At 41.1% G+C, this 15,138-nt stretch overlaps 1 protein-coding gene across 7 annotated transcripts in view; it reads right to left on the bottom strand.

Moving 5' to 3' along the window:
• The window catches only part of OSMR (oncostatin M receptor), a 97,865-nt gene that overhangs the window by 59,315 nt on the left and 23,412 nt on the right, over positions 1-15,138 (bottom strand). For 6 of the 7 annotated variants that reach the window (XM_061616816.1, XM_061616801.1, XM_061616825.1 and 3 more), the window contains exons 3-5: positions 13,415-13,485; positions 7,045-7,123; positions 2,192-2,355 (exon numbers count right to left, since the gene is read on the bottom strand). In XM_061616816.1, the coding sequence (XP_061472800.1) occupies positions 2,192-2,355; positions 7,045-7,123; positions 13,415-13,485 (314 nt within the window). The remainder of the gene's footprint in view (positions 1-2,191; positions 2,356-7,044; positions 7,124-13,414; positions 13,486-15,138) is intronic. The other variant, XM_061616846.1, reaches the window with a different exon arrangement.

Raw genomic sequence — 15,138 nt, 5'->3', positions numbered from 1 at the left:
TTGATTATGACTTATGGCGACCCTGGAAATCAGTGACCTCCAACAGCATCTGTTATAAACCACCCTGTTCAGCTCTTGTAAGTTCAGGTCTGTGGCTTCCTTTATGGAATCAATCCATCTCTTCTTTGGTCTTCCTCTTTTTCTACTCCTTTCTGTTTTTCCCAGCGTTATTGACTTTTCTAGTGAATCATGTCTTCTCATGATGTGTCCAAAGTATGATAACCTCAGTTTCATCATTTTAGCTTGTAGTGATAGTACTGGTTTATTTGTCTTTTTCGCAGCACATGGTATGTACAAAGCTCTCCTCCAACACCACATTTCAAATGAGCTGATTTTTCTCTTATCCGCTTTTTTCATTGTCCAACTAGGGCAGGATATAAATTTAATAAATAACAGCAGCAACAACTAAAACATGGTTTATAATATTGCCTGTACTAGGCTGAAATTCCAGTTTATGCACCAAGCCAAATCATAGTTAAGAGAAAATACAGCGATTCTAAATTTAATAAACTTAGTTATAGCCACTGGCTTACCTCAACAGGTAGATGAGAACTTGTGAAGCTGATCACTTACAGGGCAGAAAATGAGCTCTGAACCACTGTTTGCCTCTTGAACATTTGGAAGCTCAAACCTTGCTGACAATAATGTCTGAATTGAGCCTGTATTTCACCTTAATATTAATTATTATAGCTTCACACAAAGATGAAAACATGGAAGGGAAAAAAGCAGGAATGGGAAACCTGTGATCCTCCCATCCTCCCTAACTACCGCCCATGCTAGCAAGGGCTAATGGGAATTGTAGTCCAGCAACATCTGGAGGGGAAGAGGTTTCCCATCCCTGGAATAAAGTGTACAGAGGAAGGACACTGTTATGCATTTACAACAGGTTAAGAGACTGGCAAGGCATTGTGATTAGACTGCATTAAGAATCCTGGCTTTCAACCCAACAAAGAACAAGACCTATCCCCAGTCTGTATTCAAATGTTTTGCTGTTTACAATGCAGCCTTAGAGGTGAATTTTCAGTAACAAAGGTAGAAGGGAATGTGTGACAGACTGGTCTCTTCAGGTTAAAAGTCTAAACAGGGCATATTTGTAGCAGGCCGTGAGCCTGGCAGCTAAAGTGCCCCTTAGCATTCCCTGAAACAGATGCTACATCAAAAAAAGAAAGAGAATTCTTCCTGTATCAGCACACAGAAACTTTGAGCTTTGGGAAATGAGTTTTCAAACAGGTAAGCTCAGTAAACCAAGTTTCCTTTACTTAATAAAACTTAATCAAACATTATAGAAGAGTAAATAAATGCAGTTATGATAATAACATACAATACAATACAAACCATAAGCATAGATATTATAGATTGATGCAGAGCTGAGAATTACCCTTTAATTACCTGAGTCTTCAAGGCTACCTGGGCAAGCAAGCAAGCTATGAGCCTTCTCATGGAAGACTGAATTGATGCTAAACTGCAGGAATATTTATACTAAATTTTCCTTTGAAAATCACAAATTTATGATATTCCTAACTTAATTGCTGCTTATCGCAACTGTCAGAGAAAAATTAACTATCCTAAAACATTACAAGATGATACATTCCACAATATATCTGAATATATGAAAAAAAATATTCCAGCTACAGAATAACATACATTAATTCTCTTAGACATGAACTTTATTTGGTATGCATCTGAACATTCTAAAAACTCAGTTAGGGAATATTTTTACAAATAAGGTGTCTGACTAACTGGAGCCAATTAGGGATTTATGATAGAAGTCATTAATGGCTTATTATCAGTGTGATTTTATTGCTTATAACTGATAGTGGTCACTCCAAAATTTTATGGCTTTGAGATAAGCATAAAGTTTATGGCTTTATGACTGAAGACATTAGGTCAGGGATAATGAACCTTAGAAGTGAATCTGTTTACTGTCAAATGTCATAACAGTGAGGTTATCACATATAGCCAAAGAACTATCTGTTCGCTGTGTGTTAAATTCAATTGGACTGTTTTTGATTGAGGAAAATTATTAGTATGAATATTATCTCTGAATCCTAAATCGTCTCTGGGTTCAACTGGGTTAGAAGTGGGAATATTTGCCACAAATGCATATGCATACAGAGTATCTTGCTTTCCTTGAACCTGACCAAAGAATTTATATGGATTCAAAAACCTTGTTTTTCAGAAAGATACTTACAGTCCAGCCAATATTATTCTCTTCAGTTCGATTGACTTGGATATTAAAAACCATTTCAATTCCAGAGCTATATGCTTCAGAATCAACTTCCCATTCCAGTAATAGCTGCTGAAGAGGGCGCTTCATGGAAACCTTAAAGTTTCTAGGTTGAAATACATGGCCACCTTTGGGAGAAATGAAAAGGAGATTGGGTAGGAAGGACAACCTGACTCACACTTCCAGATCTGTGAAGCAGTCTTACATGCTAACATTTACACAACAATAGCTCCATCAGCTTTGGTGTAATGTCTGACCTAGTGCTTTTAGGTCTTGAGTATCTGCACTGAAATGGTGATGGACACCTGAACTTGCAAATGTACTGAATGAATTGTCTACTCTCAGATCCTTCTGAGGCGACCTTCATTACTCTGCTCTCGCCCATCCTATAGAATTTACCAAGTTCATCACAAGTTCAGTGGCAAGTTCATCACAAGTTCAGTGGCAAGAGGATGGGTGTAATTCATGCCTACCCAGGAGCAGGGAAAAGAAAACCTCTCCTCTGGGAACAGCATGAGATGAGACTGTAGGTATCTTCCAGAGAGATGGGACACCTGTGGACCTCCAGATGTTGGGGGACCTAACTCTTCTCAGCCCCAACTAACATGGCCAACGGTCATGGACGATGGGATTTGTGGTCCCAACAAAATCTAGAGGTCCATTAGCTCTCCACACAGTTTGGGCCTTACAGTCTACAGAATTACAGAATGAACATCACATCAAATGTTGATGGCCTCAATGCTAAATCTGGTTTATATAGAGTACTGCAGCACCTAAATTGCAGGCATGGAAGGTGCATTCCAAATTGGGACCATAGCTGGGGGTAAAAAGTTTTTTTAAAAAACCTACCCTCATGCTCCCCCCCTCTAGGATGCACATCTTAACGTGATGAGGGGGTTTGAGAGTGTTGGAGAAGCTGAGAACAAAGCCATCAGGAGTCTAGACCAAGAGGCTAGACTCCTAGCAGGGGCACCCATGGCAGAATGGTCAAAGCTGAGACACCAGACTAAGATGCATCCAAACTCAGAGGAAGGCAATGGTAAACCACCTCTGAATACCTCTTACCACGAAAACCCTACGAACACAGTATCCAAAATGCAACACGAGATAGTGCTGGAAGATGAGACCCCCAGGTCAGAAGGCACTCACCGAGCTACTGGGGAAGAACAAAGGACAAGTATGAGTAGCGCTGTGACTAATGATGCAGCTGGGGCAAGCCAAAAAGAAGCCCAGAGGCTGATGTGCACAGATGTGAAAGGAGAGACCGGAGTTGTACACAATAGGAACATGGAATGTGAGAAGCATGAACCAGGGAAAGTTAGAAATTGTCAAGCAAGAAATGGAGCATATCAACATTACAATACTTGGCGTGAGTGAATTAAAATGGACAGGACAGGCAACTACAAAATATTTTATGCAGGAAATGAGAAATTAAGGAGAAACGGGGTTGCTTTAATAGTGAGAAGTGATATAGCAAAAACAATTAAGAGCTATAACACAAGGTCTGAGCAAGTTATATCAATGAGATTTAATGGGAAACCTATCAACGTAACCATCATCCAAGTTTACGCTCCAACAGCAAATGCAGAAGAAGAGGAATTGGAGAGATTTTACGCAGAAGTACAGGAAGAAATTGATCACGCACCAGAACAAGGTGTGCTGATAATCATGGGGAACCGGAATGCAAAAGTAGGGAACAGAGAAGAACTAGGAATTGTGGGGAAATGGGGCTTAGGAGATAGAAATGAAGCAGGAGAAAGACTTATTGAATTCTGTGAAGTCAACAATTTGTTTCTTGCAAACACAGTTTTTGAGCAACCAAAAAGACGACTGTACACGTGGACATCACCAAATGGTCAATATCGGAATCAAATTGATTATATAACTGGTAGCAGAAGATGGAGAAGTTCCATACTTTCTGCAAAAACAAGACCAGGAGCAGACTGTGGTACAGATCATGAAATGGTCATATCAAAAATCAGAGTAAAGCTAAAGAAGAACAAAGCAATCATAATGCCAAAATACAATTTAAATAGCATCCCAGAAGAATATAAAGATCAAATAAGGAACAGATTTGAGGCTTTAAACTTAGTTGACAGAGAACCAGAAGAACTATGGACTGAAGTCAGAGACATGATCAGGGAAGAATGCAAAAAGACAATACCTCTAGTTCAAAAGAGAAAAAGACCTCAATGGATGACTGAAGAAACTCTTAAAATGGTTAAAGAGAGAAGGAAAGCAAAAGCAAAAGGAGAAAGAAACACAGTTATAACCCAAAATGCATAAATACAGCAACTGGTACATAAGGACAAAGAGAACTATTACAATATTTATTATATAGAAATAGAAGAGGACAACAAAAAGAGAAGAACAAGAGCTGTTACAAAAGATTAGAGAAATTAAAGGGAAATTTAAACCAAGAGTTGGGATGTCTAATAATCAACAGGGGAACACACTGACCGACCGAGATGAAATAAAAGGAAGATGGAAGCAATACATTGAAGAACTCTATAAAAGAGATGCCAGAACGACAGATTCATTCACAGAGGAACTGTATGATGAAGAACCAGTCATTTTAGAATGTGAGGTGAAAGCTGCTCTTAAAATACTTGGAAGAAACAAATCACCAGGAACAGATGGCATACCAACAGAGTTGCTACAAGCTACTCAGACTGAATCTGTCCAAATTTTGACAAAAATTTGTCAACAAATATGGAAAACTAAACAATGACCCACAGACTGGAAGTATTCAATATACATCCCAATTCCAAAAAAAGGGGATCCCAGGGAATGCAGTAATTATCGAACTATTGCCTAAATATCCCATGCAAGTAAAGTAATGCTCAAGATTCTACAACAAGGGCTCTTACCATATATGCAGCGAGAAATGCCAGACGTCCAAGTTGGATTTAGAAAGGGAAGAGGCACCACAGATCATATCGCAAACATACACTGGATAGTGGAACGGAGCAAGGAATTTCAGAAGGAAATTATAGAATCATAGAATAGTAGAGTTGGAAGGGGCCTATAAGGCCATCAAGTCCAACCCCCTGCTCAATGCAGGAATCCAAACCAAAGCATTCCCGACAGATGGCTGTCCAGCTGCCTCTTCAATGCCTCCAGTGTTGGAGAGCCCACTACCTCTCTAGGTAATTGGTTCCATTGTCGTATGGCTCTAACAGTTAGATTTCCTGATGTTCAGTCGAAATCTGGCTTCCTGTAACTTGAGCCCATTATTCCATTTACTGCACTCTGGGACGATCGAGAAGAGATCCCAACACTCCTCCGCGTGGCAACCTTTCATGTACTTGAAGAGTGCTATCATATCTCCCCTCAGTCTTCTCTTCTCCAGGCTAAACATACCCTGTTCTTTCAGTCTCTCTTCATAGGGCTTGGTTTAAATCACCCTGTGCTTTATAGATTACAGCAACGCCTTTGATTGTGTAGATCATGAAAAACTATGGAATGCTTTAAAAGAAATGGGGGTGCCACAGCATCTGATTGTCCTGACTCTGGACAAGAATACTGTAAGGACAGAATATGGAGAAACTGATTGGTTCCCAATTGGAAAGGGTGTGAGACAGGGGTGTATTTTATCACCCTACTTGTTTAATCTATACACAGAACATATCATACGGAAAGTGGGATTGGACCAAGATGAAGGAGGTGTAAAAATTGGAGGCAGAAATATCAATAATTTAAGATATGCAGACGATACCATACTACTAGCAGAAACCAGTAATGATTTGAAACGAATGCTGATGAAAGTTAAAGAGGAAAGCACAAAAGCAGGACTACAGCTGAATGTCAAAAAGACTAAAGTAATGACAACAGAAGATTTATGTAACTTTAAAGTTGACAACGAGGAGATTGAATTTGTCAAGGATTATCAATACCTTGGCACAGTCATTAAACAAAATGGGGACAATAGTCAAGAAATCAGAAGGAGGCCACGACTGGCAAGGGCAGCTGTGAGAGAACTGGAAAAGGTCCTCAAATGCAAAGATGTATCACTGAACACTAAAGTCAGGATCATTCAGACCATGGTATTCCTGATCTCTATGTATGGATGTGAAAGTTGGACTGTGAAAAAAGCAGCTAAGAGAAAAATCAACTCATTTGAAATGTGATGTTGGAGGAGAGCTTTGCAGATACCATAGACTGCGAAAAAGACAATTGGGTGTTAGAACAAATGAAACCAGAACTATCACTAGAAGCTAAAATGATGAAACTGAGGTTATCATACTTTGGACACATAATTAGAAGACAGAATTCACTAGAAAATACAATAATGCTGGGAAAAACAGAAGAGAATAGAAAAAGAGGAAGGCCAAACAAGAGATGGATTGATTCCATAAAGGAAGCCACAGATCTGAACTTACAAGATCTGAACAGGGTGGTTCACAACAGATCCTATTAGCGGTTGCTGATTTATAGGGTCACCATAAGTCGTGATCAACTTGAAGGCACATAACAAAACCCTCATGCTACGGTCATGATTCAGATTGAAGACTCTGCACTTTGTGTAAAAATAAATATCCCTGCACTTAAGGACACAGATACACAGAAAATGTATCTAGTTTGGTCCTGAGAATAAGCTTTACAGTACAGTCCCATACACACCAATTTAGAAGTATGCCCACTGAATATCATGGTACATAATCCCAGAGCAATGCTGCCAATTCTCTTTTTGAAAGCAGGAAATGACCAATCCAGGTTGGTATTTACATACTCACACACACACACTGTTGTCTTGCTATGCTATACACACATACACACAAACATATATATATAAAAACATGCATCCAGATCTCTACCTTGATTTTCAGACAGGCCAAAATACAATGCTACACACAGAACAACTTCTGAAATACCAGATGGTCCATTAGTTATTTTCTGAAAGAAACAAGCAGTAACATAATGCATTTCTTTTGGTTAAGTCATGTGCTTTGTATACAGTGTACAACATCTTTAGCAACCCCAGATTTTTTTCAAACAATAAAACACACACCCACACACACCAAAAGCAGATCCAAACTGCTGATGGATGCTTATCCTCTAGGATCTAGTAAACAACAAAAATTAGAATAATTTCAGAAAGCACTTTTAACACAAGAGGGTTTTAAAGGATAAGAATAATTTAAAAATACACACCAATGTGAAATTGTTTTACAGGATAAGGGAACAATGAAAGTGGAACCTTTTCTGGAGAAGCTCCACCAAAATAAATGGGAACTGTAAGAGAGAAAGTTCTTGGACAGCTCCCAGTCATTTCTGCAGTTGGGCAGGAAATCCCCAGTGCTGGGACAATTCAACAAAGCAGTCCTTAATATGCAGATTGTGAAATCTACTACCCCAGTCATGAAACATTCCCCCTCCTACCTCTCTAGCAGGAAAATAAGGTTCAGTTTTAAAATACTACACAAGAGTGTAATGGGGAATTTTATATATCCACACATATACAATCATAGGTATTAAAAGGGTATATGTTTTATAATCATAGGGATCTGAGAGTCAGGCTCATGGAAAACCCTGAATTTCCTCGATCAGGATCTGTGAGAAAAACAGGCAAACAGTCACAGTGAGCTCTTGGTTCTTTGCCAGTCAGTCAAGTTTATTGCCAGGCCATAGGCCATCACAACAATCATACAAAGAGTTAGAAAACCAAACTTTTAAGTATAAAACCATCAACATTTAAAAAAGATAAAACAATTAAAACTATATGAACATCTTCTGATGATCCTAAAATCAGCGTCTATTGTTCCTGAGATCCCAGGTCTAATAAATGCTTGGCCCTCAGCTTTTGAGCAGCAAGGGCAAAATGTGCCACCCAATAGGTGACCCAGTAATCGTTATCAGCTAGGAGGAAGGAGACAATTTGATCCACCCAACCGGGGCCTTGTCGATTGATTAGGATATCAAGAAATTTGGTTCTTGGGTGGGCGTAGAGAGGGCAATCAAGTAAATAATGAGGGAGATCTTCCACCTTTCCAGAATGACAAATGCACAACCGCTGATCCCACGGGATCTGTTGATAGCGGCCAGTCATAATAGCACTTGGCATTGTCTGGAATCTCAGGGCTGTGAAAGCATATCTTAAATGTGCCGGTAGGGGGAATGACAAATAATTTGCCCTTGTATGTTCTGCTTTAAATAACCCATACCACCTAGAGACCTTGGAGTTAGAGATTACCAATCTGTCCATCCATATACAATGACGCTCTATCTATTCTCGAATTTTAATCCTGCTCAATAAAGATGCTGACTGTGTTGGAATGTGATAATGGAGATAAACCGCCTGAAATTTTGATTTTCAAAATCTATCCACAACGGCCATATCAAAACAAGCCTTCACCAGAATCTTGGATGTTGCATTTGTTAGTGAAGCCCAGTATGCCAACAAGGATTCATGAATTCGAGCACTGACAGGAAGGAGACCCGCTTCAGCTCTCAGAAGTGCAGCAGGTGTACTGGGGGGTAAACACAAAAGCTGTCTAAGGAAGTTATTTTGGATAGCTTCTAGAGAGGTGAAGGAGGGAATCTTCCAACCCCATATTGCCGCCCCGTAAATGATCTGTGGAAGGACCTTATTCAGAAAATTTTCAGAGCGGGGGCCACCAGATGACCCCCCACGGTCCTGTAGAATCTAAAAATTGCCCCGACAGACCTAGAAGCTGTAAGTTTAATGGCAGCAAAGTGTTTTTCCCAAGAGAGGGTATCTTGGAACTGAATCCCAAGATATTTAAAAGAATGGCATTGATCTATTGGTTGTTTCCCAATGGCCCATTTGTGACTAGAGTATCTTTTCCCAAAAACCATTATCTTTGTTTTCTGATAATTAATTTGTAAACATTCCTTTTTACAGAAATCATCTAAATTCGCCAGTAACCTCCTTAGGCCTATGGGGGTGAGAGATAAAAGAATCATGTCATCCGCATATAATAACATTGAAACTTTCCTGCGTCCTATTGAGGGGGGAAAGAATTTTGGGCCCGCCAGTTCGGCAACGATGTCATTTAGGTATAAGTTAAATAGAGTAGGCGCTAAAAGGCAACCTTGTTTTACACCCTTATTTGCCATAATTGGTTCAGTCAAGTTATTTCCCACTCTAATTCTGAGGCTGTTATTGGAGTATATTTCCCTAATTAAATATAGCAGTCGTTTATCGATATTAGTGCGGGCTAGCTTGGCCCACAATCGATCTCTATCGATAGAGTCAAAAGCGGCCGCCAGATCAACAAAGGCGGCATAGAGGTGTTTTGTGGGACCTCGCATTGACTGCCTAGCTAGAAAATATAGGGTGGCGCAGTGATCAATGGTACTCTGCCCTTTCCGGAACCCCGCTTGTTCGGGGTAGATAACTACGTTAGCTGCTTCCCACTCCTCTAATTTAAGCAAAAGAAATTTGCTATAAAGTTTAGCTCCAATATCCAGAAGACTGATGGACCGATAATTGTCTGGGTCTTGTCTCTCTCCTTTTTTGAAGATGGGGATGACAATGCTCTGTTTCCAACCCTCCGGCATATTGCCCGTGGTGTTAATCTGGGTGAACAGTTTGGCCAGGATGGGAGCCCACCAGTCTGGGAAGTTAATAAAGAGTTCAGGTGGAATCATATCTTCCCCTGGCGCCTTACCCCTTTTTAATGAGGAGATAAGAGTCCTGATTTGAGTTGTCGTGACCGGGGACCAGTTAGAGAGATTTACCACTTTATAGAGTGGGGTAGGGACAATGATTACGGATGGGGCTGCATAGAGCTTTGCAAAATGGTCATGCCAGCCAGTGGCAGATATTTGTCCAGTTATGAGCTGTCTATATGCACCAGTTCCGCCAGCTACCATGTCCCAGAACAGACGCTCATTACGCTCCAACAGCGCTTGGTTAAGCTGCTGCCATTGTGCTCTCACATACAAGGCCTTTTTTTGCCTCAGCAAGGCCCTGTATGAGGAGCGAAGGTGGACGAGTTGGGCATGACAAAATGTAGTTGGATCCCTTATTGCTCTACGTGCATAGTTAACTAATTGTCGCTTAGCAGTTTTACATTCATAGTCAAACCACCTTGTACACCCCGGACGAGCGGCCTTAGGGGGATCCTTCAGGATCACCATAGGTTTAAGAAGGGAAGTAATACGATCATAGAAGTTAAGGACGTCTATCTCGGAGTCCATACCTGCATGCCTGAGTGAGAGCAGAGCACTGCTCTCTAGAAATTGCAAAGAGGAGTGAAGAATTGGGGACCATCGTACTCTACGGCCAGCTATTTGAAGTCCCTCCACATTTGGTAGAACCGGGGGGGCAGAGGGTGACGCAAATTCAAGACCGTCAGAGTAGGAAAGTGGTCGCTTTCAATCCTGTCTAACACAGTAAACTTGCAGACCTCCAAGATTAGTGCACTTGACACCAGCGTATAATCTATCACGTTAGCTCTCCGGGATGAAAGGTATGTAAATGCTCCATTAGACTGGTCTACGGCTGAGCCATGTAAACACTCCAGATGGTGAACCTGAATGAGTTCTGCTAGCCTCTGTCCTTGTTTGTTTACTATCCGGTCTTGAGAGGCCCTGGCAATCGGAGATATGATAGATGTCGGGCCTTGATTTGTTGAAGGCCCCTCTGCCCAACCGGAACCCAACCTGGCATTAAAGTCCCCACAGAGTATTACCTTGTAAGAGGGAAATTGGCATTCCAAGGATGATAGGAATTCTGATAGACGGTCCCAGATACAACCTGGAGCTAAATTTCTAGCCATGGTAGGGGGGAAGTAAGCATTTATGACAATAAGGGCACCCGTCATGAGACCAGATAACCTCACGCCCTGAACATAATGATCACAATTTGGGTTCAGGGCTTGAATATCTACAGGTAAATCGGCAGAAACAAAGATACAGAGGCTCCCGCTACCTCTGCCCTTAGTGTTAAATTTGATTGCAGCGAGTGTGAAAGCTCTAAATCCATTTAGAAGGATTGGCATATCTGGGGTCGCCCAGGTTTCCTGGAGACAGATAATCTTAAAGTGCTGGAGGAAAGGAGTTGGATCAGCCTCCCTGAATTTATTAGTCCATCCCATTATATTCCAGGAAAGGAATGTGTAATGTCAATCAGTACTAATTACTTCCGTCAAGAAAGTCGAAATGTTACGACAGTGCTGTGCACGCGCGGAAGATGACGTCCTGGGCGGAGAATTCACTCGATCAAACGCAGAATGTGGGGATGCCACCGTTTGAATTTGGTTAAAAGTTTGATCCTTTGGGTATTGAAGTTCCAACTCATTCATCTCCTCAGGGCATTCTTCTAGAGGGGGAGGCGGGTTTCCATCTGTCTGCTCATGAATGACAGAGAGGCGCAGTGTGAGTTGTACGAGCCTATTAAGGATTTCATCCCGTTCGTTCACAGGCAAGAGGTTGAAGGACTGAAACAGTGCTTGTTCCTCTTCCACCATGGAGACGTCAATCTGCCTCTCATGTAGGTTTTTCTCAACGGGCGATATTTGCTCATGACCCAAGGGGAGAGAAGTGGAAATATCTCCTCCCCCAGTTATAGCCTCCGGGGAACTCAGGTTCAGATTCAGATTCAGATTCGATTTGTTCGATCCACTGAGGTTCGGCAGGGCAGTCGGCCAAAGAACGTTGTTATGATCAAAGGAATGAACCCTTGAGTCCTTGGCCAAAACCGGTATTTCTGGGACTTTAAAGGGATCAAGTTCTCTACTAATTTGATCTTGAAAATCCAGGTCGATCAGCAGACCAGGGTTTGACTGGGACGGAGAATACACATTTCTTTGAGATATAAAGGGATGGGTAATTAATCTCGTAGGAGGTGCTAAATTTTCAAAGAGTCTTGAGGTCACTATGTCCATCCTGGCCAATGAATCCTTGCAAAGCCATATCTGATTGGTTACCTCCTGAGAAAGGAAGGTGACCACCGCGCGAGCCCTGTTATTATTATAGTAGAGATAATCCACTTGCATAATGTTACTTAAATTTAAAGGCGATGACATCACCTTACTTAAAATGTCAATAAAATGGCATTTTCTGGTGGTTTGCAAAATGCAGCCCCACGGCTTAGGATACTTTTCAAAAGCCAGCTTACTCCTATTCAGAACAAGGTTCCACCGAGGGATTGAAACTGGGGGCGCTGTATTCTGAGTTGTCTGTTCGCCCACTAATACATCGTACCAAGGATCCTGATAGGGGATAAAGATTTGGACAGTGCGTGACTGACAGAGATTGATTACTCTATTGTTTTAATTCAAGCAAGCATTTTACCTGTGAAGGTATGATAAATAATTATACTATTCTGATCCAAGGAAATAGTTTCTTGTGTAAAGCAAGAGCTCCATCTAGAGGAAAAAGCTTTACAGCATAATTAAATAATAGTGTTTTAAACAATCCTCTCTCTTGAGCTATGTATTTTATAAGTAAGGACATGTGATTTCTGAGAAAGTATAAGGACATAAGAACCTCTATGGCAAAGGAATAGAACTGGGGGTGCTCATACATTCCTGAACACCCTGAGTTGAGGCAAACCTAACTCAGGGAACTTGTCCAAATATTTCCAGGTGTACCTGAGTCAGCCTGACCCATCAGAAACAATGAAACAATGGCTGTACCAAGTATGCTTGAAAACATATTCACAATAGTAACTGTTCCAACAAGCCCCAAAATTCATTAGTCTTTTAAGACAGTAGGACAATGGAGACATTAATGATATGGACAGAATCTTGGAATCACCACTGGAGTTAGCTAATACTTTCTGATTGGTTTGGAACTATTGTAGAGAGGAGGAACTGTGATGTTATGTGGGCAGGAACTCGTGAGATTGGTGAATCACTGTCACATGCTGTAACTGTACTCTATAAAAGAGCTTGCACACAGTGTCTCAGTGCAGTCCCTCCTGGATGTTCCTGGGAGGCTGACCCTGCATATGCTTGTAAGAATAAAGGCCTACCTTTTTGCTCCAAGCCTGTGTCTTCCAATTTATTCAAGGACCCCCAGCAAAAGATCCTAAGGAGAAAAATTCTCCAACAAATGAACATGCCTATAGTTGAGAATAAAACAACCTGAGGCACCCTATGAACAGACATACCATAATAAGGTATGTTACGGGTAGTTCTGTGACTCTTGAATGGGCAGGGACTTTATACTTATCAGAACTTAATTCAGGACTGCTGGTTTAGGACAAAGGCCTACCTGGTCCAGCTTCTTGTTTCCCAACCAGATCCCTCTGTGAGGCCCATAAAGAAGGTCATGAGGGCAATAGCCTAGGGATAGAGGAGAAATTAGTTTGGTCCATATTTTAAAACAAGCCAACCCAATTTATGTGTTCTGGACTAATACATGGATCAGAATGCAGTTATCAGTCAGACTGTGGAATTCTCTTGAGTTTAGTCATGCAGTTTGGGTTGAAAAACATGTAGACAAACTGCATATTTCACAGGAAAATTGCATATAAAATGAATTATCTTAGAAAGAAATGCATACAAAATGTATATTTTAAGGGAAATGACGATTTAAATGCGTATTTTTTAAAAAAACAAAAGCCAAAGAAAGCAGACAGAATGGGCTAATGATTGAAAACTTACAACACTGACATTGAATGGAAATAGGAAGATTAGGCCATTGTGTCTTTCTTGTAGGCTTCCCACAGGCATCTGGCTAGCCACGGGGAGAACAGGATGCTGGACTAGATGGGCCATCAGCCTGATCCAGCCAAGCTCTTATGTTCTATAATAGCCTCGGCCCACAGTTGCTCCCAGTGACTGGTATTCAGAAGCATGCCGGCTCTGACCCTCGAGATAACGTATAACCATCAAGGCTAGCTGACAACAAAAGCTTTATCCTGAATCTGTCATCCTTTTCCATTGTACCATTTACCTACTGAAAGTCCTCTCCAATACCAGATGCTCTTATCCCCACTGAAAAGGAAAAAAATATACAAAACATTTTTCACAGATGGAGTAAAAGCAGCTTGCAGTCCTAAACTTGCATTTGACAGACCAACTATTTCACTAATATAACCCCATAGCAAAGTAACACAGTTTTCCTGAATGTTCTGTTTTTGTTTTTCCAAATGTCTAATTAATGTCAAGTGTCCTGGATGTTCTACAAGCCATCGAGATAATTTTTTAAAAAAAACTGTATTCAAGGCCAATGGACAACAAGAAAGTTACAGAAATGAAGATCCAATCAGCATACAATGTCACTCTGGAATTGCCCTTTAAACAAAAGTAAATCACCGAACCCACATATCTGCACTCAACATGTAGCAGATGATAGAGCACAATTGGACAAGGGTGCTTAATATGCCTCTGGGTAATGGATTCCATTGAAGTCCAGGAAAAAGCAGCCAAATCGATTTCTGTTTCAGTACCAGATATCCCAGATAACACATGCTTTTAAACCACCCGGTGGATTCAAATCAGAATGGTCTCTTAGCAAGGAGAGATTCAGCATTAAGATACAGCATTCCCTCTTTTGAATTTCTAGTACTGATGGAACTTGATGAAATATCTCCTAGCATCAGTCTATTTGGAAACAAGAAGGCAGTAAGGTAGAGCGCCTAGAGCACAGGTGGTGAACCTATTGTCCTTCAGGTCTTGTTGAACTCCCAACTAGCATGACCAATGATCAGGGATGATGTAGTCCAGAAATGTCAGGAAGGCCACAGGTTCAACACCCCTGAGCTAGACTGAACTAAGAGAAACAGGGAGACTTGCCAGTCAGTTATGATGCTCACTGCTCACTCTCTGGCTGCTTTCACACATGGGGCTAATTTAACGGATTAAAAAGGTAGTGCTTTTTTCCGGATTTCAAAAATCCCTTTCACACTGCAGTACCTGTTATACCGGTATTTTGCGCAACAGTCTTTCACACACAGAGCTGAGATTTTCTCCCCCCCCCCCTTCATTGGCCTC

Source organism: Rhineura floridana, chromosome 1, assembly GCF_030035675.1.
Source record: "Rhineura floridana isolate rRhiFlo1 chromosome 1, rRhiFlo1.hap2, whole genome shotgun sequence".
Taxonomy (NCBI): domain Eukaryota; kingdom Metazoa; phylum Chordata; class Lepidosauria; order Squamata; family Rhineuridae; genus Rhineura; species Rhineura floridana.
This window is presented reverse-complemented; position numbering and strand designations above follow the sequence as displayed.